The sequence below is a fragment of the Piliocolobus tephrosceles genome, chromosome 5 (genome assembly GCF_002776525.5).
Source record: "Piliocolobus tephrosceles isolate RC106 chromosome 5, ASM277652v3, whole genome shotgun sequence".
Classification (NCBI taxonomy): Eukaryota; Metazoa; Chordata; class Mammalia; order Primates; family Cercopithecidae; genus Piliocolobus; species Piliocolobus tephrosceles.
In genome coordinates, this window is record NC_045438.1 from 160,823,826 (window position 1) to 160,846,564 (window position 22,739).

Here is a 22,739-nt window from a genome sequence, read left to right on the forward strand (position 1 = left end):
ATGGAGTGCAGTGGCGCGATCTCGGCTCACTGCAACCTCCACCTCCCAGGTTTAAGCGATTCTCCTGCCTCAGCTTCCTGAGTAGCTGGGATTACAGACATGCACCACCACGTCCCGCTAATTTTTGTATTTTTAGTAGAGACGGGGTTTCACCAGTTGGCCAGGCTGGTCTCGAGCTCCCAACCTCAGATGATCCTCCTGCCTTGGCCTCCCAAAGTGCTGGAATTATGGGCATCAGCCACCAAGTCTGGCCTTAAATTTTTTTATTCTTCTGGCCGGGCGCGGTGGCTCAAGCCTGTAATCCCAGCACTTTGGGAGGCCGAGACGAGCGGATCACGAGGTAAGGAGATGGAGACCATCCTGGCTAACACGGTGAAACCCCGTCTCTACTAAAAATACAAAAAATTAGCCGGGCGAGGTGGCCGGCGCCTGTGGTCCCAGCTACTCAGGAGGCTGAGGCAGGAGAATGGCGTGAACCCGGGAGGCGGAGCTTGCAGTGAGCTGAGATCCAGCCACTGCACTCCAGCCTGGGCGACAGAGCAAGACTCCGTCTCAAAAAAAAAAAAAAAATTTTTTTTATTCTTCTAAATAAGGTCTTTTTTTGGTATTTTTTTACTGATATAGTTGTACATATTTGGGGGTACACATGATACCTGGACACATGCATACAATGTATAATGATCAAATCAGGATAACTGGGATATCCATCACCTCGAACATTTATCTTTTCTGTGTGTTGGGAACATTACAAATATTTTCTTCCAGCTATTTTGAAATATACAATAAATTATCACTAACTATAATATCCCTATTGTACTACCAACTATTAGAACTTATTCCTTCTATCTAACTGTATTTTTGTACCCATCAATAATTAGTTTTGGACTATGAGGGGAAAATGGACTCAGAGAAATCAAGCTTTTCCTACTTTCTCCCCAAAAATTCAAAGTGACATAACTCACACCCCAGCCCAATAGGAAAATCACTGTGTCACCACCAGTGACGTTATTTAAAACATATCATTGCCAACACGGAAACATTAAAAAGTAAAGATACGGTGACACAAACAGGCAGAAGAATGGAAATCTCTCCTCTTATGAATCAAGTAACTGCTATCACAGAGTCTGTCATAAAATTGTGATGATGATCTGGTAGACCTCTATCTTGAGAAAAATAACTTTTATTTTTGCTTAGACTTCATAAAAAAAGACCACAATTCACAAGTGGCAACGTTTTCTTGCTTCAGCTGCAAGTATTTAACAAGTGCCATTTATGTGACACACCTTGAAAACAGAACAGCAGTAGGGACTGTCTCCTGAAAACAACTTTTAGGCCAGGTGCGGTGGCTCATGCCTATAATCCCAGCACTTTGGGAGGCCAAGGGGGGCGGATCACTTGAGGTCAGGAGTTTGAGACCAACCTAGGCTAACACAGTGAACCTGGTGAAACCCTGTCTCTACTTAAAAGAAAAAAAGAAAAAACAACGTTTAAAATTCACTTCTAAAGGAAACTCAGCAGCAGCAGCAACATCAGCATCGATGAGCAGGCGCCTCCCCGCCGGGACGTGCTTGGTAGTTCTCGAACAGAATTGAATTGGAAACAACGGAACGTCTATGCACTTGAGAAATACATGAGCTTACCAGCAGGTTTTCATACTCCTCCTCCAACTGGTAGATGGCAGATTTCTCACGCTAGAAGACAACAAAAAGCAGGCAGATATAAATCCCCCTGTGGACTGTATAGAAAAGAGTGGCCCTTCTAAACCTCCTTTTCATCAGATACTGGCCTCAGATCCCTCCATACAAAGAAAGAAGTACTTGCTCTATGAAATATTTCACCCATGGGGACTTTTTCCTAGGCGGTTGGAAAGCAAACCCTTGCTGGCCTGGCAGCAGCGTCTCCACAAAGGAAAGCCCAGATCAGGGTCACTTAAAGACTCACTTGTTAGAAAATTGTCTCAAAGTTTAAAGACATGATTTAGGATTCCCTAGGTCTTAGAGAAATGAAGGAGAAAGTTGGTCAGGTGCTCAGGTGGACAAAAGTAAGCCCCCCAAAAAGCCAGAAGAAGAAGGGAGGATGAGAAGCTTTGGTCTAAGATTTAAAAAAAAAAAAAAAAAAGTTTAGTGATTTACAAGTGTAGAGACCTGGGGGAAACTAAGCACTTAAGATCAGTTATGATTTTATGCTGTAATTCTCAACCCAGTTTCAAGTCTGACTTTTTCAGCACGGGAGCGGGTGTCGGGATGAGATGGGGCTTTGCTCAGTAGAAATAATGTTTTAATTACCACCTAGGAAAGGATTCACCAGTGACACAAACTACTGCATATGATTGTTGCATCTCCCGTTCAAAAAGATGTTCTGCTTACTGCAGAAACAACCTGCCACCTCCAAAGATACTTCTTCACACACTGCAAATGAGTGTTTGCACACCCTCAGCCTCTCGTTTAACTCCTCTTCGAGTGTTAACATAATCTCTAACAGGGCTACTACTTCCACTTCCCCATTTAAGAAATGGGATTTCTAAAACTTTCCAGTCTTTTGGAAAAGAAATACTAGCAGTGTTTCAGAAGAAACTCCCTGGGATTGATTAATTACATGATCCTTCGGTAGATAATTTGAATTAAGACTCTAAAATGAAACATTGAAAAGTACCAGGTCGGCTTTAATTTTGTCCAGCTGCCAGCGATAGTCGCCGATGGCATTGTGGATGCTCCGGTGGCTGTTGATGTGCTGCTCCACTGAGGCCAGGTCCACGCCCCAGGCCACCAAGTCCATCTGCGCCTGGGAAGGAAAGACAAACAGAGGCACCCTTTGTTTTCACACCTTTGCACCTGATTCACTTATGTACAGCATCACGGCTTTACTTCAGGTAGAACCAAAGATGTAAATATGGAGTTTTTTTTTTTTTTTTTTTTTTGATATGGAGTCTCGCTCTGTTGCCCAGGCTGGGGTGCAGTGGCGCAATCTCGGCTCACTGCAAGCTCCACCTCCCAGGTTCACGCCATTCTCCTGCCTCAGCCTCCGGAGTAGCTGGAACTACAGGCGCCCGCAACCAAGCCCAGCTAATTTTTTTGTATTTTTAGTAGACACGGGGTTTCACTGTGTTAGCCAGGATGGTCTCCATCTCCTGATCCGCCGGCATTGGCCTCCCAGAGTGCTGGGATCACAGGCGTGAGCCACCGCGCCCAGCCTGTAAATATGGAGTATTTTTGAGGCCAGAATATTTTTTAAAGATTCAAGGTTCCCAAACGGCTAATGCAGGGCTGCCAAATACTTCCCTCAACTTGTTTGACCCCAGCTCAGGATGGGCAGAGGAGGAAATTTGGAAATGGGAACCTTAAAACCAAGATCATGTCTTCTGAAGAAAAACAAATCTACCTGTGCACAGGCAAGCAAGCATGTGCACAGAACATGTGTGTGCATATATATGTATGCTATGTTATAAAATACTCATTTCATCATTCTCAAATGTGCATCAAAAATCAATGAGTAAATGCAATTATACACTGTTCCCCAAACTAAAGAGTTGACCTAACAGTATCTTTCATTGTTTATTTCTTTATGTTGTCTTGATGGATATGGATGTAATTACTGGCTTTTTAAAATCCAGCATACACCATTCCCTTTCAGGATGCAAAACTCCCTATGGCCCATTTCAAAGGGAAGTTACTATATCTACTCAAAGATTCAATTTCCATAAGTGTTGGCAATATTAGGATTGTGGGCTTAAGTTACCTTTTTAAAAAAATTAAATCTGACTAAATTTATTATTTGAGCCTCAAATTTAAGAATGTTTCACAATAAGAATCACACACATTGTTCCACCAGTTTCACACTGGAGCAAGTCCATTATCTCACTCTTCTTTTGCATGAGTACATATAAATTTCCAAATCACCTGTGTCATCTCTTGGACATGCCAAGGGCAAACATTCCAATCTGGGATTGCAGTAAGAACATAAAACACATTGTTCTAAGCCACATCCATGTTCTAATACACTTGGCAAGGCTTCAGAAAAGGGAGCCATTTCAGAGTCAGACAACAGAAGTTTACCCAGGACTTTGACCCTTCTCTCCCACGGCTGTCTCGGCTTTAAACCAGAGACAGCCAGGTGCATGCAGTGGGACATTAGCAACGTGACCAGGCTCCGGCTCACGCCTCTCATTACCAGCCAGGTGTATAGTATCTGACCCGTCCATCGGCAAACACAAATCAGGGAAACAAAACAAAGGCTCAGGAGTGCCTGCCTCCTGACTGGCTACTGGGGCAACAGTTCCCTTATCAGCTGGGCCCTGCAGCTCAGTCTCCTGGGAACAAGGTAAAGAATGCAGGGGAACAAGGGATAAGAGGAAAGGAGCCAGAGCAAATCCCAGAGCAAACCTGCAGTAAGCAATCAAACAACTTTTAGTTTGTTTGCAACCATGAGGGCTGCCTGCCTAATCTGGAAAGCATCGCTCATCAATTGCTTCTGTTAGAAAATGACATAAAACTGGCCAGGCGCAGTGGTTCACACCTGTAATCCCAATACTTTAGGAGGCCAAGGCGGGCGGATGACAAGGTCAGGAGTTCGAAATCAGCCTGACCAACATGGTGAAACCTCGTCTCTACTGAAAATACACAAAATTAGCCAGGCATGGTGGCAGGCGCCTGTAGTCCCAGCTACTCGGGAGGCTGAGGCAGGAGAATCGCTTGAACCCAGGAGGCGGAGGTTGCAGTGAGCCGAGATCATGCCACTGCACTCCAGCCTGGGCAACAGAGCGAGACTCCGTCTCAAAAAAAAAAGAAAATGACATAAAACTGAATTCGTGTGGTAATACTTTTCCAAAATTTAAAACCATTGAGCATTTACTATATTCTTAAAAGGCTACACTCAACATAAATACAAAAAAAAATGACAAATTACAGGCTGTCATCCTTTTATAACTGTGATACTAAGACAACTTTAGGGGATGTGACGTTTCATTAACTAATTTGAGGAAGGCTGTTTTGCCCATCATTGCAGATCCTTAAGACGTAGTTAAGCCCCATCAGCCCCGCCATGTCTTCCTTTGACTGCTCCACTCCACAGGAGCTGGCCACCCTCCCCCTACTCCCAACTAAGCAAGAATGTATTATAACTGATCTAGACAGAAATTTGGCATTTGGTATGCATCTTGTTTTCTTCAATAATACTCATTTTCAGGACTAGGGACCATAATCTTTGAACCCTCAGGTGCCAAGACATATAAAATCCTCAAGAAATGTGCTCAAAGATTAAAAGGAAATTTGAAAAACATACAAATAGGTTTGTATTGAGGTTTCTGATACTTTAACTGACTTTTTTCCCTCTCTAAGCCCCACCTTCTGTAATAGCTTATATTCTTTATAATAAATGGGAGAAAAAGTTAACTGAATGAATGAATGAATGTTTAGTCACTGAAGTCCACACTACTTAGGAAAGAATACATAAAAATTTTAAAGGAGTTGAGACATTTTAGAACCACTGCTGAATTAGTCTAACAACTAAACAAACCAGCTTTCTTACGACCACATCTACATTGCGTAACAATCTCTCCACAACTTATCACTCTAACACATCCACATTCTCAAGGGAAGGGTTAGGAGTAGGTTTTCATTATAAAATTCCCATCTACATGATTGTGGCATATTTCTACCACCACCTGTTCATTATAGGACATAATGATTACATGAAACAACACAACAATCATTAGTCTTGAAAAATACTTTGCAGAAACTCCAGTTCTACGGAAAGGATCAGCATGTCCTTCCAACATTATTTTACTTCACTCCCACACCGGTGACATGATGGTTGCACAATGAGACAACTGAGACTTCAAAAGTATAAGGTAAGCAACCAATGAGCCCAAACCAGAACGGCTAGTTTCACTGTTTCCAGCTCCTCCAATCTGTGGACATTTTAAATGAACTGCCACAATGGGCTGTTTTTCAAGTACCTATGAGTAAAACAGATGAGGTCAGTTGCCACTCACATAGAACAATGAAGTTATTTAGCACATAAACTCCCACAACAGATTTTTCCGGGGGTCAGTGTAAGAACTGGATATTCAAAGTCTAACTAAATTACACATGTTAAATATGACCTGTGTGATAAAGGATGACTATAAAGCAATGAGGTTGAGTCCTCAAGCCACACTGAAATCTCATTCATTCCAAAATAGAAGACCACTTTTCAAATTGTATAGGAGGAAAATCCTGCAAACAGCAAGCTGCTGCTGCCACCTGAGGTCTAGAAGACTCTTCGTCACACAAACACATGGGCTGACCCCATCGTGCTGGAAGGCCTGGCCTGCACAGGTATGGGCTGTTCAAGAAGCTGCTTACCCTTTGCTGCCTCATCCATCCCAAACATTCACTGGTGACGTGCTTGGTGAACTCATCCCAACCAGAGCCGCTCTGACAAGTGTAGCCTCCACCACCCTTGGAGCTGGCCCTGCGGACTCGAGGGACACTGATGGCTTTATAAAGGGCTCGCATTTGCTCTTGGAGCTGAAGAAGTCTGAAAAGAAAAAAAAAAACCCTTAAACTACTGCAGGAAAACAGCCTATGAAAACCCATTCTGGGCCAATTTCCCCTTTTCTGAGTCTTTTGTGTCAATAGAAAAGCTATAAATGTTTTATGGTATTTGAAGGTTTTTTTTTCTTTACCCCAGGACTTAAGTCTTAATCACATACAACAAATTAAATCTTAGGAAGAGGTTCAAAGTGTGAAACAGCATAGAAAGCGTCACTGCCTTTGCCTAATCTGAGAGTAACTTCTTTTTTTTTTTGAGACGGAGTCTGGCTCTGTCACCCAGGCTGGAGTGCAGTGGCGCGATCTCGGCTCACTGCAAGCTCCGCCTCCCGGGTTCACACCATTCTCCTGCCTCAGCCTCCCGAGTAGCTGGGACTACAGGTGCCCGCCACCACGCCCGGCTACTAGTTTTCCTAGTACCCTGGGCCCCAGGCAGTAGCAGAACAAATTCAGACTACATTTTTCTGCCTTATAGTCTGTGCTTCCAACTCTAAGGGTCTCATTTTTGTATTTATTCAACTAAGCTTGACTTGATACTTTAGACCCTTAAGTGATGCACACCTGTAATCCCAGCACTTTGGGAAGCCCAAGACGGAGGATTGCTTGAGCCTAGGAGTTCCAGATCAGCCTGAGCAACACGGCAAAACCCTGGCTCCACAAAAAATTTTTTTTTAATTTGCCAGGTGTGGCACATGCCTATAGCCCAGCTACTTGAGAGGCTGAAGTGGGAGGATTGCTTGAGCCCAGGAGGTCGAGGCTGCGGTGAGCCACATTTGTGCCACTGCACTCCCGCTTGGGTGACAGAGAGACCCTGTCTCAAAAAAAAAAAAAGGCCTTTCTGTCCTCTGAAGTGAGGGGTACAGTTAACATCTATAATGAACCGATCACTTTATTGTATAGGAGATACATAATAAAGCTGCAAAATACCAACTAAGCAAGCCTTTCCTTGGGAACATTTGTGCTGCCTTCAAAGGAAGACCTAGGTCATGGAATTGACCGTAACTGGGTATGTGGTGTTCTTTTTCATGGGGACTGCCCGATCCATGCTCTGTGGACAATACCTCTTCTGGTAAGCATCACAGGGCTGGCCCATCTGCCGCATCTCTCTGATCAAGCTGTCGAGGATTTCCATCTGGTCATTGGCCTGGGCAAAACACTCATCCAATTCTCGACTCCGAGTCAGCTGTATTCCATCTCCGTACTTCAGTTCCTGAAAGAAAGCGTTCTCATCAAGGAAAACACACACTACCGGGAAGAAAAGCTTCATGTGCATTAAAGGAAGCAAGAGCTTGCACTGTAAACCTGACAAAAACCGTCAGGTTTTTCCTCACTGAAAATGATGTTATTGAGATAAGAAGGTAAACAGAGGGAGATTCATGAACCAAAGTTTGTGGACTATCTTTTAAATTTGCTTGGCTTTTAAAGGCACAATTTACCGAATGCTAACCTTCGCCTTGCTTCAATATGTTACATGCTGATCTTTCATATTTACACACAACTCTCATCTAATGGGAATTTCACTGTGATAGGGACACTGTACGGTTATGCCAGATGGGGCCTCTTATGCACAAACTGAATTTTTCCTATACCTTATGGGAACATAACATTTTAGTTCTTTTTTTTTTTTTTGAGACAAAGCCTTGCTCTGTTGCCCAGGCTGGAGTGCAGTGGTGCGATCTCGGCTCACTGCAACCTCTGCCTCCAGGGTTCAAGCAATTCTGCCTCAGGCTCCTGAGTAGCTGGGACTACAGGCATGTGCCACCATGCCAGGCTAATTTTTGTATTTTTAGTAGAGGCGGGTTTTCACCATGTTGGCCAGGCTGGTCTCGAACTCCTGACCTCAAGTGATCCACCTGCGTCGGCCTCCCAAAGTGCTGGGAATATAAGCGTAAGCCACCATGCCCGGCCAACGCTTCAGTTCTTAAAAAGAAGGCTTCTGCCTGGTTAACTGTATTGGGCCAATCAATGTCCTGGTTTTGATGATGACTATAATCATATAAGATGTCACCACTGGGAGAAGCCGGGTACTGGGTAGAGACCCCTCTGTACTATTTTTGCAACTTCTTATGAGTCTATAACTATTTCAAAATTTAAAAAGGGTTTTGTATTTAGAAAAATAAAAACAAAAACAGAAAGCTTCCTCCTCTGCTTCAGTGCCACCTGAAGCAAAATTCTCTGGAATTTTCTATCTGCTGCCTTTACTTGGCTTTAGCCAAATGAACCTCATTTCTCTAAACAGAAATGTTAGCAAATATGACACTATTTCCCTAACCTGTTTTTATTGCACATTGATGCATATAAGTAAAAATAAACCGAGAACATGAGGCCATGCAAATTTTCAGAGCTACATGTAAAATGTATCCACAGTCACTACAAATGACTGGTGTGTGTGTGTGTTCATTATTAAGTCACTGGTTCTACTATTTTGTTTTGTGTGAAGGAATTGGGCCACTGTGAGGAACATTTCAAGGAGTATGTTTCAAATCAGACGCTGGAAACAACCAGAACTGGAGCCAAGCTAGTTTGCTGAGCCCCAAATATCTCTAAACATGGACTAAAGTGACATTATTTTTTTAATTGAATAAAGAAACTCAGAACTAGAACCCACACAGTATCTAAATTAAGAAATTAGAACATTAAAATATTATCTAAATAGAACAATAAATTCATCTGGTTAAAATCTGTTTCAAATATAGGTTATTTAAAGGGGGTACTTTGTAATGAGGCAGATTCCAGATGTAACTTTGAAACCGATGTCAGCATTAGGGAGACTTCGCTGAGAAGATTCAGTAACTCAGGAAAGGGATGGAAAAGATGGCTACGGCCCCACCATTCCCTATTCTGTTTTTAGCACACTCGGAGCAAAGGTGAATGCTAGTGTTTTAAAATGAAGACTTTACACAGCAAATACCACGAACTCCATGATTTCTAATCTGGATTTGATGAGATCCTAGGATGTCTCAGTTATCTCAAGAAACATCTCAGGGTTCTCGCAAATGTTACCATTTCTCCTCAATTTTCCACTGCCTATTTTTCCAGATTTTTCTGTTTCCTGGATAGAATTGTTATCTCAATATAGTCATTTTCCCTGAAAAAAAAAATCATACTAAATTGATGGTGCACATGAAGCTCCATCCCAACCCAGGAACAGAAACTTGCCAGGCTGCATTTCTCAGAATGGAAAGTTTCAAAATGTCACATAAATCATAAATTGCTTTATTTCCAAAAACGTGGCAATCTATGATGTAAACATTTGTTGGGGGACGACGGAGAAGTGTTTGAAAGCTGATTCCCATTGTTAAACCAACATTACAAACAGGTTAAGAAGGCACATCTCTCTGTAGTCTGTTCTGAAAAACAGCATCTCTAAACACTCCGTGACAGAGGTCAGTGAATAGGGTGGCCCCAGGCAGCAGAAGCTAACCAGAGCACAGCTGGGTGTGGCCAAGGCTTTGGGGGAAGCGAGGTGAACAGAGAAAGCTTACGGGCTGCACGATGAGCTCTGCTCGCATCAAGCAGTCGGAGCAGTTCTGCAGCAGCTCCTGGATGGTGTTCTGGTTCTGGTGCCTGGACATCGTGCCGGTTTGACTAAGGAGGCAAACACAAATAAACCAGACATTAAATAACTTAATTCAATTCTGAAATAATTTCAAACTTGCAAAAGTTGCAAAAACGGGACAAAACCACTCCTGTGAGACCCTTTACCCGGAATCCCAATTGTTAACATTTTCTTATGTTTCCTTTATCCCCCTTCTCCACTCTCCATAATGTGTGTGTATTTATCTACGTGTATATATTATTTTTTTCTGAACCATTTGAGAATAACCATGCCCTTCTACCCCCAAATATTTCAGCATGTATTTATCTCTGTAAACATATTTTTTTTCTGAATCATTTGAGAATAAACATGCCTTTCTAACCCCCAAATATCTCAGCATATCATTCCTAAAGATAAAAGCATTCACTTATATATAACCACAAAACAATGATCAAAATCAGAAAATTTACGATTGACACGAACAATTTTCCAATTAATAGAACTTGTTCAGATTTCACCAATGAGCCCAATAATGTCCTTCACAGCAAGTTTTCCCCTCCCAGGTCCAGGATCCAATCCAGATATATCTCTCTTTGAGTTATAAAAACACACTTCCGGCAATGACAATGACACAGAGCTATTTCAGCTTCACTCCTGCTTCATCCCACAGCGGTCCCTAATGACAGTCCCCAACACCACAAGTCCCTCTGCAGGAAGACCTCACGGTGTCAGACACAGAGCACGAAGATTTCACTGGCAAGTCTGGCTGAAGGAAAGGTAGGAGAGGAGAAAAAAGCTTACACTACAAAAGCATTGGCCAGACCCAGTGGTTCGCGCCTGTAATCCCAGTGCTTTGGGAAGCCAAGGCAGGAGGACTGATTAAGTCCAGAAGTTGGAGACCAGCCTGAGCAACACAGCAAGACCCTGTCTTACAAAAAAAAAAAAAAGATTGTTTTTAAATTAGCCAAACATTGCGATGCGTGTCTGCAGCTCTAGCTACTCAGGAAGCTGAGGCGGGAGGATCACTTGAGCCCACGAGTTGGAGGCTGCGACATGTTATGATCACACCACTGTACTCTTGCCTAGGTGACAGAGTGAGACTCTGTCTGTAAATAAATATATATATATATATATATATTCTGTAATTCCTGTAAAAGACAATAATGGTTTTTTAAAAATCATGGTGTGAAGAAAGTGATGGAAAATTTAAATACATTATCTTTATTGCAAAACAAACCCATTCTCCTTTCAAGATGTTCCTAGAACACCTATTTTTCTCTACAATGAAGCTCATTCAATGTACATTCCAAATGAGGCACTTTTCCGGAAGACTCCTAGAAGAAACCTTAAAACAACAGTGGTGTTGACAAAAAATGCTGCAGACGGTCTGTATCTTAAAGAAAGAGATGACAGTTTCATTTGCTCTTCAAGCAAGGCATAACCAACGTCTGGCTTTTAAATTTACCAAGATATACTATGCCACAGCACAGCCCACTGTAGTTTGGTTTCAGAGAAGTTTAAAGCAGACCAAGTGATTATTTAACATCTGTGAAAAGTCCTCACGGATGTGCTACAAGAAATTGGCTCTTCCTACCCAGCCCTTCAGTCAGGGCCAGCCTGAGCCTGCTTTTATCTGATGCCTGTCTAACCAACTGGATAGTGTGTGTGTGTGTTTTAAAGAAAGAATTTCACCGTTTAAAAAACAAAGTTTGACAAACAATGGCTGCATTATGCATAGATGGGATAAGATCACAGTAGTGTGGGAATTCTTCCGCAGCACCTGCCTGCACTGTCTCACCATAGGAAAGCACTTTCTTTTTTGGCCACCCATTTGGGGTTCCTCCCTGCAGGCAAGACTCCTCAACAAGCCAGGACTAGATGAATGTGGGTGAGGAGCCCAGACCTCCCTGGGAACTACTCCCCGAAGAAGACACAAGCTCCTCCAGGCGGGTAAAGGTGAGGTGGTGCCAGAGTCATCCACCTCTCAAAACCAGGACTGCCCCCTCCCATCACCAATGCAACCAGTCTCTTCTTCCACTCCAGATTATACAGGAAATGAGGTCCATTCCTCACACTGCCGAGATATAAGCAAGATCGCATGTGTTGTCCTAACTTGTACAGAATTCCAACTGACTTAGAACACCTTCCAAAACATACCTGTTATAAAACAGAGGAAAGAAATTCAAGAGACAAAGGAAAACATTACAAAACCCAGCAACCTCACTCAGAACCCTAGAATGAATTAAAACATTAGGAAGGTCCTGTGTAACTATGTTTGTTTTCTTTATTGAAGGGACATAGGAATACATTTATTCTGAAACATTAAAAAATTCTGTTCAGCAATTTGGCTCCGAGGGTGATTCCCACAAAGAATGCCAGTCCCAAGCAGATAAATGAAAGAGTTTTCTCTTAGCACAATGGAAAGTGAGGGTTTCCTAAATTATTTAACAATGTGTGCTGCTGTAAAAATGATCACAAACTGAGCTATAAGATGAGGGTGGGGCACGCCTGTAATCCCAGCACTTTGGGAGGCCAAGGTAAACGGATCGCTTGAGCTCAGCAGTTCAAGACTAGCCTGGGCAACACAGCATAAACCCCAGCTGTTAAGAAAACAAAATGATGGAGGCAGGGGAAACTGGGTGAGGGTATACACAAACTTTGCACTATTTTGTAACTTTTCTACAAATCTAAAACTATTCTAGAATTAAAATGTATTAAAAAACAGAGACAGGGAGGACAAACACAATTGTTCATTCACAATTGTGAATGAACGCACCGAACTGTGTGAATGTTCTTATTCACGCAATTGTGAATGAATGCACCGAAGTGTACATACACATTTTTCAAAGTGAATTTATGAGACCAAATTCATTTGACCACAAAATATAAAACTCACCAGCTTCTTTTTACCCAAGACCTTAGACTAGTTAGTTATACAACAGTTAGAAATGAATTACATCCAGGATAAAGGAGGTAAGGCAACCAAACATTGGCTTAAAACATTGGTGGGTTTTCTCTATGTTTTAATTCCCTCCCCCTAGTTTTAGAAGACATTCCTATTTCTCTAGAGATCAGTTGGCATCCTATAGAGAAGATATCTTACCTGCCTCCCCTTGCCTACCCATATCCGAACCAAAAAAAAAAACAGGAAACTTCATATGCTGCTAATAATACCAAATAAATTATTCGTGCCTTTCTAAAAGATTTTCCTATGTTCTTTTTTCTTTTTCCCCCGAGATGGAGTCTTGCTCTGTTGCCCAGGCTGGAGTGCAGTGGCGCGATCTCAGCTCACTTTAACCTCCGTTTCCCAGGTTCAAGTGATTCTCCTGCCTCAGCCTCCCGAGTAGCTGGGACTACAAGCATGCACCACCACACCCAGCTATTTTTTTGTGTGTTTTTAGTAGAGATGGGGTTTCACCATGTTGGTCAGGCTGGTCTCAAACTCCTGACCTCAAATGATCTGCCCGCCTCAGCCTCCCTAAGTGTTAGGATTACAGGCGTGAGCCGCCGCGCCCTGTCTCATATGTTCCTGATATCCACTGGAACATTTAAATGTTTTGCATGGCATGTTAGTAAATAAATTAACAACTGCATAGGAATGGGGAATGCACAAAAATCTAATCCTTTAAAGGGTTGAAAACATAAAAAGCTAAAGTGTTGGAACAATGAAATAAAGAATCTTTGATATCACTATTTGTCTATTGGGAAGTGTGATCTGATTAACCAAATTTCATCATATACACAACTTTTCAAGACCACATCTGATCCTTAAAACAAGGTCTACTTCTATCTTTCATCTGTAAGAATCCAACTTCAGTCTTAGGTGTGGCCAAGAATTCCCTTTGGAAACAGACTGAGGCGAGAAAGGGAACTAGGTATACATCTTGTGAATGACTCAGTCCATCAAAACAAGACAGAGGGAGACTCAGGCCAATTAAGGTATAGGAAATCCACCTTGACAGGTCAGTTTGCTTGTCTTAGCCCAGTGAAGAATCCACACAGAACTCGCTGTACTTAATCAGGGAGGAAGTTCAGGGGAAAGGATTTCGACCCATCGGTTCAGGCTGATGTCAGACAGACACCAGCTGTATGTGTAGCACTGGATTCTTCAGCACAAGAGCCAGGAGAGCTTGCTTCAGGAAACATGCCCCCTTTTTTTTTTTTGAGAAGGAGTCTCACTCTGGCGCCCAGGTTGGAGTGCAGTGGGATAATCTCAGTTCGTTGCGACCTCCGCCTCCTGGGTTCAAGTGATTCTTCTGCCTCAGTGTCCCACATATCTGGGATTAGAGGCACACTGCCACCACGCAAAGCTAATTTTTGTATTTTTAGTAGAGACAGGGTTTCACCAAATTTTGGCCAGACTGGTCTCAAACTCCTGACCTCAAGTGATCCGCCCACCTTGGCCTCCCAAAGTGCTGGGATTACAGACGTGAGTCACCGCACCCAGCCAGGAAAAGCATGTTTTTAAAGCTGTTATTCAAACCTTTCTAAGTCAGATTTTATATATATATATATATATATATATTTTTTATTTGACCACATAATTTTAGATTTTTTTTTAATCTCAGAAATTTCTATCTCCATCTGTTGGGCTAAATGGTATGTAAGATTTCTTTACCTCATTCATTCTGTAACTCAATTTTAGGAAACCACCAAAGTCATTCTTCCTTACTGAAAATAATACAAATGTCTATGTTAAGTTCATGGTAAATAAATATATTCATGGTAATTAAATTAAATTTAATGCATATAGTACAGTTTGGGAAAATGCAAAATTCTATTATGTATAAATAAATAATTTTAAAATGATGTACTTACTAACAAGTGTATAAAAATTTTTTAAACCCCTAGCCTCAAAGACATTTTTAATACTGCTACATATAGGTGTTAGGGGTTGAGAGATTTTCAAATCATGTTACGAATTAAAGTAACAAGCCATGAAGTTCAATTTTTAAATCCCATTTCAGTGGCACAGAAGATGGCAGATGTCATGTGCTTTTTTTAAAAAAAAAAGAAAAAGAAAAAGAAAATAAGTCATTTGGGTCAAATTTATCAAAAGAATATTGACTTTTAAACCAAAGTAATAGTGCCCTTTAAAAAAAACCTCATCCTTAAAAGTTTTTAACTCTCTTGAGAGATAAATGAGTCATACTACAAAGAACCTACCTGCACATACTTTTTTTTAAAGTTCATGCTAAAACTTGTTTAAACAAGTAAGGGTTGCAAATATTTGCATAGAGAGCCCTTCATTGGTGGTTAAAAGAAAACAAGTTCTGCATTCTAATCCAAACACCGACCACATGAATGTGTGAACAATGTTACCAAGATTTCAAGGTTTTATTTTACTACCTTCGAAAAAAATTTTTCTTTAAAAATAGGACTCCAAAACTAGCTGTCCTAAGGCATAAGCTTTACATGTGTTGCCAAAAATATTATTTTTAAAAATACAAGACAAGGTTGGGCGCCGTGGCTCATGCCTGTAATCCCAGCACTTTGGGAGGCAGAGGCCACCTGATTGCTTGAACCCAGGAGTTTAAGATCAGCCTGGGCAGCATGGCGAAACCCCATCTCTACAGAAAAAAATACAAAACTTAGCTGGGCGTGATGACACACGCCTGTAAGTCCCAGCTACTTGGGAGGCTGAGATGGCAGGTTGAGATGAGACGGCTGAACCTGGGAAGCAAAGGTTGCAGTGAGCCAAGATTGCACCACTACACTCCAGTCTGGGCGAAAGAGCAAGACCTTATCTTAAAAAAATAAAAATATTCAGAAAGATAAAGTAAAAAAAGTTCACACTTTCAGAAAGATAAAGAAAAAAATAACATAAAAAATACAAGACAAATATTTCAAAGAGGGACATTATAGGCAAAAAAAAAAAAGAGAAAGTTTTGAAATGAAGAGTGACTCTCTTTGTTTTATAAAAATACTTTTATAATAACTTATACTGCTCATTAGACACTTGGACCATGCCCCCTAACTTTGCATTTCTTTCTGTTTATATATTTTCTCTCCAACTGGACTCCTTCTTTCCTTCCCTCCTCTTTCTGTCTCTCCCTTCCTCTCTCTCCTCTTTCTTTTGTTCATTCAATCAATACAGGCTCTTGTACATATGTCAGAAAGACTCATATGTCTCTCTGTTTTCAGGTTCACGGAATAATTGCCTGGAAAAAAACTTAGGAAATGTGTGTTAGGAATTACGACAGTTATGTAATGCATTAATATTAATATTGACCATAAGGCCTATTTGCTTAGCTCTTTATAATTTTCAAAGCATTTTTCACATGTAGTATTTTGTTTGAGTTTCTTGAAAGGATCTTGCATAAAAACAAAATATATTTTTAATACTTCATTTAAGGATGATACTTAACCTCTAAGATTCACTAGCCAGGAGTGGTGGCTCACACCTGTAATCCCAACACTTTGGGAGGCCGAGGCGGGAGGATCACCTGAGGTCAGGAGTTCAAGACCAGCCTGACCAACATGGAAAAACCCTATCTCTACTAAAAATACGAAATTAGCCAGATGTGGTGGCGCATGCCTGTAATCTCAGCTACTCGGGTGGCTGAAGTAGGAGAATTGCTTGAACCCAGGAGGTGGAGGTTGCGGTGAGTCGAGATCATGCCATTGTACTCCAGCCTGGGCAACAAGAGCGAAACTCCGTCTCAAGAAAAAAACAAAAAAAAACAAATTCATTAAACACCCTATATATACATCAGCTGAAATGCCGTGTTAACCATCCTTCAAAAGTTCAAAACTTCAAAAGTTACAGCCTTCTGCATGGAGCTTTCCATATCACACCTATGCATCCTCTCCTCTCTTGCATTAGTTTATACGCACCTGGCTACCTGCTCCTGGAAAGCAAAGTCCCATGTCTTAGTCATCTTGGACTCCTACAAACGCTTAACCTAACAACGTAAGGTTCTGCACACAAAAGGTACTTAATGCATGTTTGTTTGGCTTAGTAAAGTGGAAGAAAAACAAAGGCAAACAGAAGACCGATCTGAAGATATTTTGGCCCATCGCATTACCCTGATTTCAAAGCTCAACCAGAGAGCACAGCTGTCCCCTCCCCATTCCCACTCCAGTAGTGAACAAACATAAACATGGTGGATGTTTTTTCTCTATAGATTTTAGAGAAACAGCCTCCTTTGATCCTGCATTTTGTCTTCGCCCAGGAGCTACAGTAACAGTACTCTAATAAAAGTTCTGCTTCTTTTCCAGGCCGTTTTCTTGATTTTCACAGTGAGTGGCAGATTGTGTTTGCGGGGTAGTGGGAAACTGATCACATATCATTAACTTCAGAAGGGCTTTGAAGTAGGGCACAGTTGGAGTCCACGCCCAGCTCAGCCACTTCCAGTTATACAGCCTGTGACCTTGAGCAACTTAAAGTGACATCCACTGGCAGTGCCTGGAGCTTCTTTCTACCTCTAGGACAGGTAGAACACCCCCATCCTGGTGCTGAGATGAGGCTCAGAGGGGCACTGCAGAGGCGGAGGCCTCACTTCACAATAGCTTTTACTTGCGGAGGCTGCTGCTGTTGTTATGGTTCTGAAATTTCTTTCTTTTTTTTTTTTTTTAATGGAGTCTCACTCTGTCACCCAAACTGGAGTGCAGTGGCACGATCTCAGCTCACTGCAACCTCCGCCTCCCGGGTTCAGGCGATTCTCCTGCCTCAGCCTCCCGAGCAGTTGGCACTACAGGAGCACACTACCATGCCTGGCTAATTTTTGTATTTTTAGTAGAGAGGGGTTTCTTCATATTGGCCAGGCTGGTCTGGAACTCCTGACCTTGTGATCCGCCCGCCTCGGCCTCCCAAAGTGCTGGATTACAGGCATGAGCCACCACACCCGGCTGAAATTTCATTTTTGTGTTTTGTCTTTGCCTCAGTCCACAACTTTAAGGATGTCCCCCAGCAAAATGGGGGTGGGGTGAAAAGAAAAAAAAAGAGAAAGAGGAGAAGGAAGTAATGCATTGGGTATTAAGTGTGAGGTATTTTCAGAAGTTCCTAAGGTTCCTTACAAGACTCAAATATAACTGAGACAATTCATACAGAGTGATACACTTTAACAGCACGAAAGAAACTTATTGAGGGTAAGAAAATTCAAAGGCCAGGTGCACTGGCTCTTGCCTGTAATTCCAGCACTTTAGTAGGCCAAGGTGCGAGGATCGCTTGAGCCCAAGAGTTCAAGACCAGCCTGGGCAACATAGTGAGATCTTGTCTCTACAAAAAAAAATTTTTTTTAATTAGTTGGGTATGGTGGCGCATGCCTGTGGTCCTAGCTACTCGAGAGGCTGAGGTGGGAGAGTCACTTGAGGCTGAGTGGTCAAGACTGCAGTGAGCTATGATCATGCCACTGCACTCCAGCCTGAGCCACAGAGCAAGACCCCATCTCAAAACAAACAAACAAAATGTAATTCCAAGCAGAACCTTAGATCTATTTGCTGCAGCTTCTCACTAAACCGTCTTCATTTTCATGAAATGTAGATTTCACATTCATGAGCCCTTCCAGCCCGAGGTGTCGGTGGCGAGGCATACATTATTGGACTGCGCTAGTATTTTACAAGATGTCACCTCAGATGAGCAGCTCATGTCTGAGTCTTAGGATCTGTGGGGCCACGGCTTCAAATTCAGAACCACACCTGAACGTTTTCAAGTGGCAGGGCCACTGGGACCAGCCCAGCAGGAGGGCGATGGAGAAAATCAAGGGGTGTGGCACTGCTCCCAGCTGCAGCAACAAGGCCTCCAGACTGAAACCACTCCTTCTAGAACCTCCTGGTCTGGAAAGACTGGTTAGCTGAGAGTCAAGACACACTCCCCAAGTCTCACACCCAAGCCCTCCTTTGCTCCACCCTGAGAAGTCAGCATCGAGGCATCAGGGGCATCAGCAGTTTTCCCCTTTCCAAGACATTTCCATCACCTGAACAATGAAATTATGCCCATATTTAGAGGAAAAAAATGACTGTTGAAAGCTGTATTGTCCCATTAAATAGATCTGACTAACAATTAGTTGGCTTAATGCAGAATCAACTTGAGTTTCTTTTTTCCTCTACAAGAGTATTAATGAAAGAATGATTATTAAATATTTCACAGGAATGCAGGCTGAGGAATTCAACAGATTCAAAATAAGTAACAACTCAGATCGAAAAGGGTTTACAAGTAGAAAAGGTGAATTCTCACACTGCAGGTTTAATCTTCTCTTGGGTCCTTGCGGTATACTGGATTCACATCTAGCTTAACCACTTAACTAGCTGTGTGACCTTAGGCAAGTCATTTAAATATTTTAACCTCAGTTTCCCATCTGTAAACTGGGAAGTTTGTTATGAGGCGTGAGATAACAAACGTACTATACCAGGCACATCACCGTGTGTTTGCCGGGTAATGGTAACTATTATGAACCACAGACCTGATATTTTTACAAAATACACAAGTTAAATTTAATAACCATGTAAATGTTACCTGCCACATACTAAGCTAAACGAAATCTTGCTTTGCAATCGTTTCCCAGAAAAGTGTTTAGACTATCTATGCTATGAGTCACTCGAGCTCTGGGCCTGTTTTCTCAGACTCTCCCTTGCCTCTCGCATCCAATTCTTAGCTGAAGCTGTCACTCCACCTTGGCAATACCTACTTTCCCATCCACCGCCCTCACCCTGGTTCAGACTTTCATTCCCTCCCTCCTTCACTGATGCAATGGCTTCCTTAAGCCAATGCCTAAAGAGTCCAGAAGCTCAGTTATGATCGTCTAACTTCCCTGCTCCTCTAGTGGAGGAGACTTTCAATGGCTTCAGTGAAAACCTGCCCCAGCTTCCCTCTGCCTATCCAAATCCCTCTCCAGGGCATTCGACATCTTGAATGCCTTGGTCAAAGAGGATGCTTCCTCCTTTCATCTTACTGCCTCCCTGCTCAGAGGGAATGCTCAAAAAGGAGATCACTCCACAGGCTTCGCAGACTTTTCTCAAGCTCATCTCTTCCCCTGGAAGGCTCTCTGCCCACCCATCTCGACACAGCTGAAATACTCCAAAGTCTAGGTCGACACCACTTCCTTTATAAAGTCTTCCCAGTGCCCCCACGACAGATGTTCTCTCACCTCCTTGTGAAGTCTCTGAAGTCATGTACACCCCTCCTGCGCATTCCGCTTTTGTGTGCTAGTCTTCGTGTACTTATCTTCCTTGGAAGGGCCTACGCTCCTTTCAAGGCTATAGATTTCCACCTTGATCTCCCCTGACCCAACGCAGAATGCAGCTGATGCTCAGTAAACACTTGCTGAATGAAGGAATTAATGGAATTTGAGATACTTTCATGGTGTAATGACAGGCCTGTCCATTCTAAAAGTCGGGCTGTGAAGGCACAGGGAAACCAAGGTGAGGGAGGATCCTTGGGTCCCCAGGCCAACCCAGCCGTAAGTGGATTCCGGGATCTTGGGCACGTCCGCAGCTTCCTGTCTCTGAAGTGTGCATGTGGGGTTTCTGCCCAGGCTAAGTGATCCTTAGGGGCCCCCTGCTCTAAAATTCAGGCAAATGGACCTGTTCGTCTCATGGCAAGAAATAAGCTTCTCTTAAAACCTAATTTAAGACTAACTTTAAAATGTTTATGAAATAATGATCACATGTATCTCAGTTTTGAAATCATGAGATCTGAAGAAAAATAAGCATTAATATTATAACCACGTATTTCTGAAGCTTAATGACTATTTTCTGCTTTTAATCCTCCCACAAATCCACCCTTTGATGGGTGAAAGATCTAACTGTGAGACTTTGTTACTTCGATAACAAATTTCACTACAGATTTGTAATTTGTTTTAATGACAGGAATAAGACTAGAGTAATTCTGCTGTAACTGAAAACAGCATTACTATAACATCCTATCCAAGAAGAATCCAAAATATACATTTCAAGACATGTACATGTCTATTATTTCATTATCAAGATTGTAACATTTACCAAAGGTTAACAAAATTAAGTAGTTGCAGATTCAATTCAATCTAAAATAAAGACACAAAGAACAGGCGGGTGGTAGGGGGAAAAAAGGGGATTACGATACAGTGAGATCTCATACTGTCCTAAAAATGGGTTAAGTGCTGTTCGTGGAAAGGACAGAGAGAGAGCGCGCGAGCTGTTTTAAAGTCATTTTCAAAGGAAAACTAAGAGTTGGGCCCCCTACACATTCAAATTACTTTATTTAGGGAAGGGCTAAATACCAAACACTCAGCTCAAAAGTCACCAATCTTTTAATGATTCAGCCATAAATAGCAGTTTTTGAAATAAATGACTTTAAAGTCAACCAATAGTTTTTATACTAGTTTTGGAGCTTAAAAAAAAAAAAGAAAAGAAGAAAACCACAAAAACCTTTATTTAGAAAATCTTCGGGTCAGAAAAATACTTATGAAATTCTTAATCATCATTCACTTAGCAGAGGGCAGTGGCTCCCTTGGGCATAGAGGGCACCCTGCTTCTACAAAGTGCACGCCACGGCCAAACTTATCCCTCCACACAAAACCAGAATGCCACCAGAAAAACTGCTACATGCCCTGTCTTCAGTCAGTCACTATTATTTGAAAACGCAGCAGTCAGCATTTGTGGGCTATTTTGTAGTCAGTAGCACCACTGCAGGCTGGGACAGGCCCGGGAGGAAACTCCACTGCCAGGATCCCCAGAAAGAATGACCGCCTCCCAACTCAAGCCCTGAGCCTGCCGTCGGGCAGAGCAACATTAATGAGGAGAGAAAACATCCTGCCTCAAAGTCAGGTAATTTTTCACTTGGGTCTCTTTCCCCTTCCCAGGGACGGGAGACTTGATAAGTTTTATAAGTAGGCTTTAAGTTGGAAAAACAGAACACAAGAAATGATACTACACAATGAAAAAACATGGAGCCTGCCCAAAATTAAATGTTTCAGTGAGGAATCCTAATAAAACATGTATCCTGATGCAGTTCATTAACCAATTAATTTATTAAAGTTTTACTTCTCTACAAAACGTATAAGAAACCAAGGGAGTGAAATATTCGATTAATAGTAGTGATTGTTGTCTATTTAAAAGATAAGAAATCCAGGCTAGCAAACGCATAGTTATAAATCATAATCAAAATAAATACTTGGTTCATTTAAAAATGCCAAAAGGAGCTGCTAAAGAACCCTTCCCATTCCATTCTGACTTGGATTTAAACTATGTGTAACCCGCACATTTAAAGGATAGATGTGCGTCTCAAATCCTGGAGGACTGCGAGAGAAAATTTAAATTTCAGATTTAAATGGCTGGCAAAATTTTAAAACAAATGTAATGAAAACCCAACTTTTCATTCCTCTTATTGCTTAGCACATTTTCCCTGGAAATCCCCAGACACATTTTGTTCAGGAAACAAAGAACTCCAAGATTGAGACAATTCTTTGCTAACTCAAAAAAAAAAAAAAAAAAAAGGGAAAATAGATTTTCAGGATGCTCCAGAAATAAATGAATCCAAGCAGAAAACAGGTTGCAACTCGAGTAGTCCCCGCCTTCAAAACTGCTTGCAAAACAAAACTGCCCTGGAGCGCATTCAGGTTGCTCCTTCCAGGCCTAGGGCCACAACGCCTGGTAAATAACGTCCGGACGCTCAGCCTCTTTCCCAAAAGCCCAACTTGGGAAGAACTAGCAGGGGGCGGGGAGGTGGGGGGCGCTGCAAAACGCGCACCGCC

The 22,739-nt window shown here is 42.1% G+C and overlaps 1 protein-coding gene across 3 annotated transcripts in view; it reads right to left on the bottom strand.

Annotated features, from left to right (window-relative positions):
• The window catches only part of DSP (desmoplakin), a 46,065-nt gene that overhangs the window by 21,825 nt on the left and 1,501 nt on the right, over window positions 1–22,739 (bottom strand). For all 3 annotated transcript variants that reach the window (XM_023221164.3, XM_023221163.3, XM_023221162.3), the window contains exons 2-6: window positions 10,016–10,118; window positions 7,592–7,740; window positions 6,342–6,516; window positions 2,653–2,781; window positions 1,641–1,691 (exon numbers count right to left, since the gene is read on the bottom strand). In XM_023221164.3, the coding sequence (XP_023076932.2) occupies window positions 1,641–1,691; window positions 2,653–2,781; window positions 6,342–6,516; window positions 7,592–7,740; window positions 10,016–10,118 (607 nt within the window). The remainder of the gene's footprint in view (window positions 1–1,640; window positions 1,692–2,652; window positions 2,782–6,341; window positions 6,517–7,591; window positions 7,741–10,015; window positions 10,119–22,739) is intronic.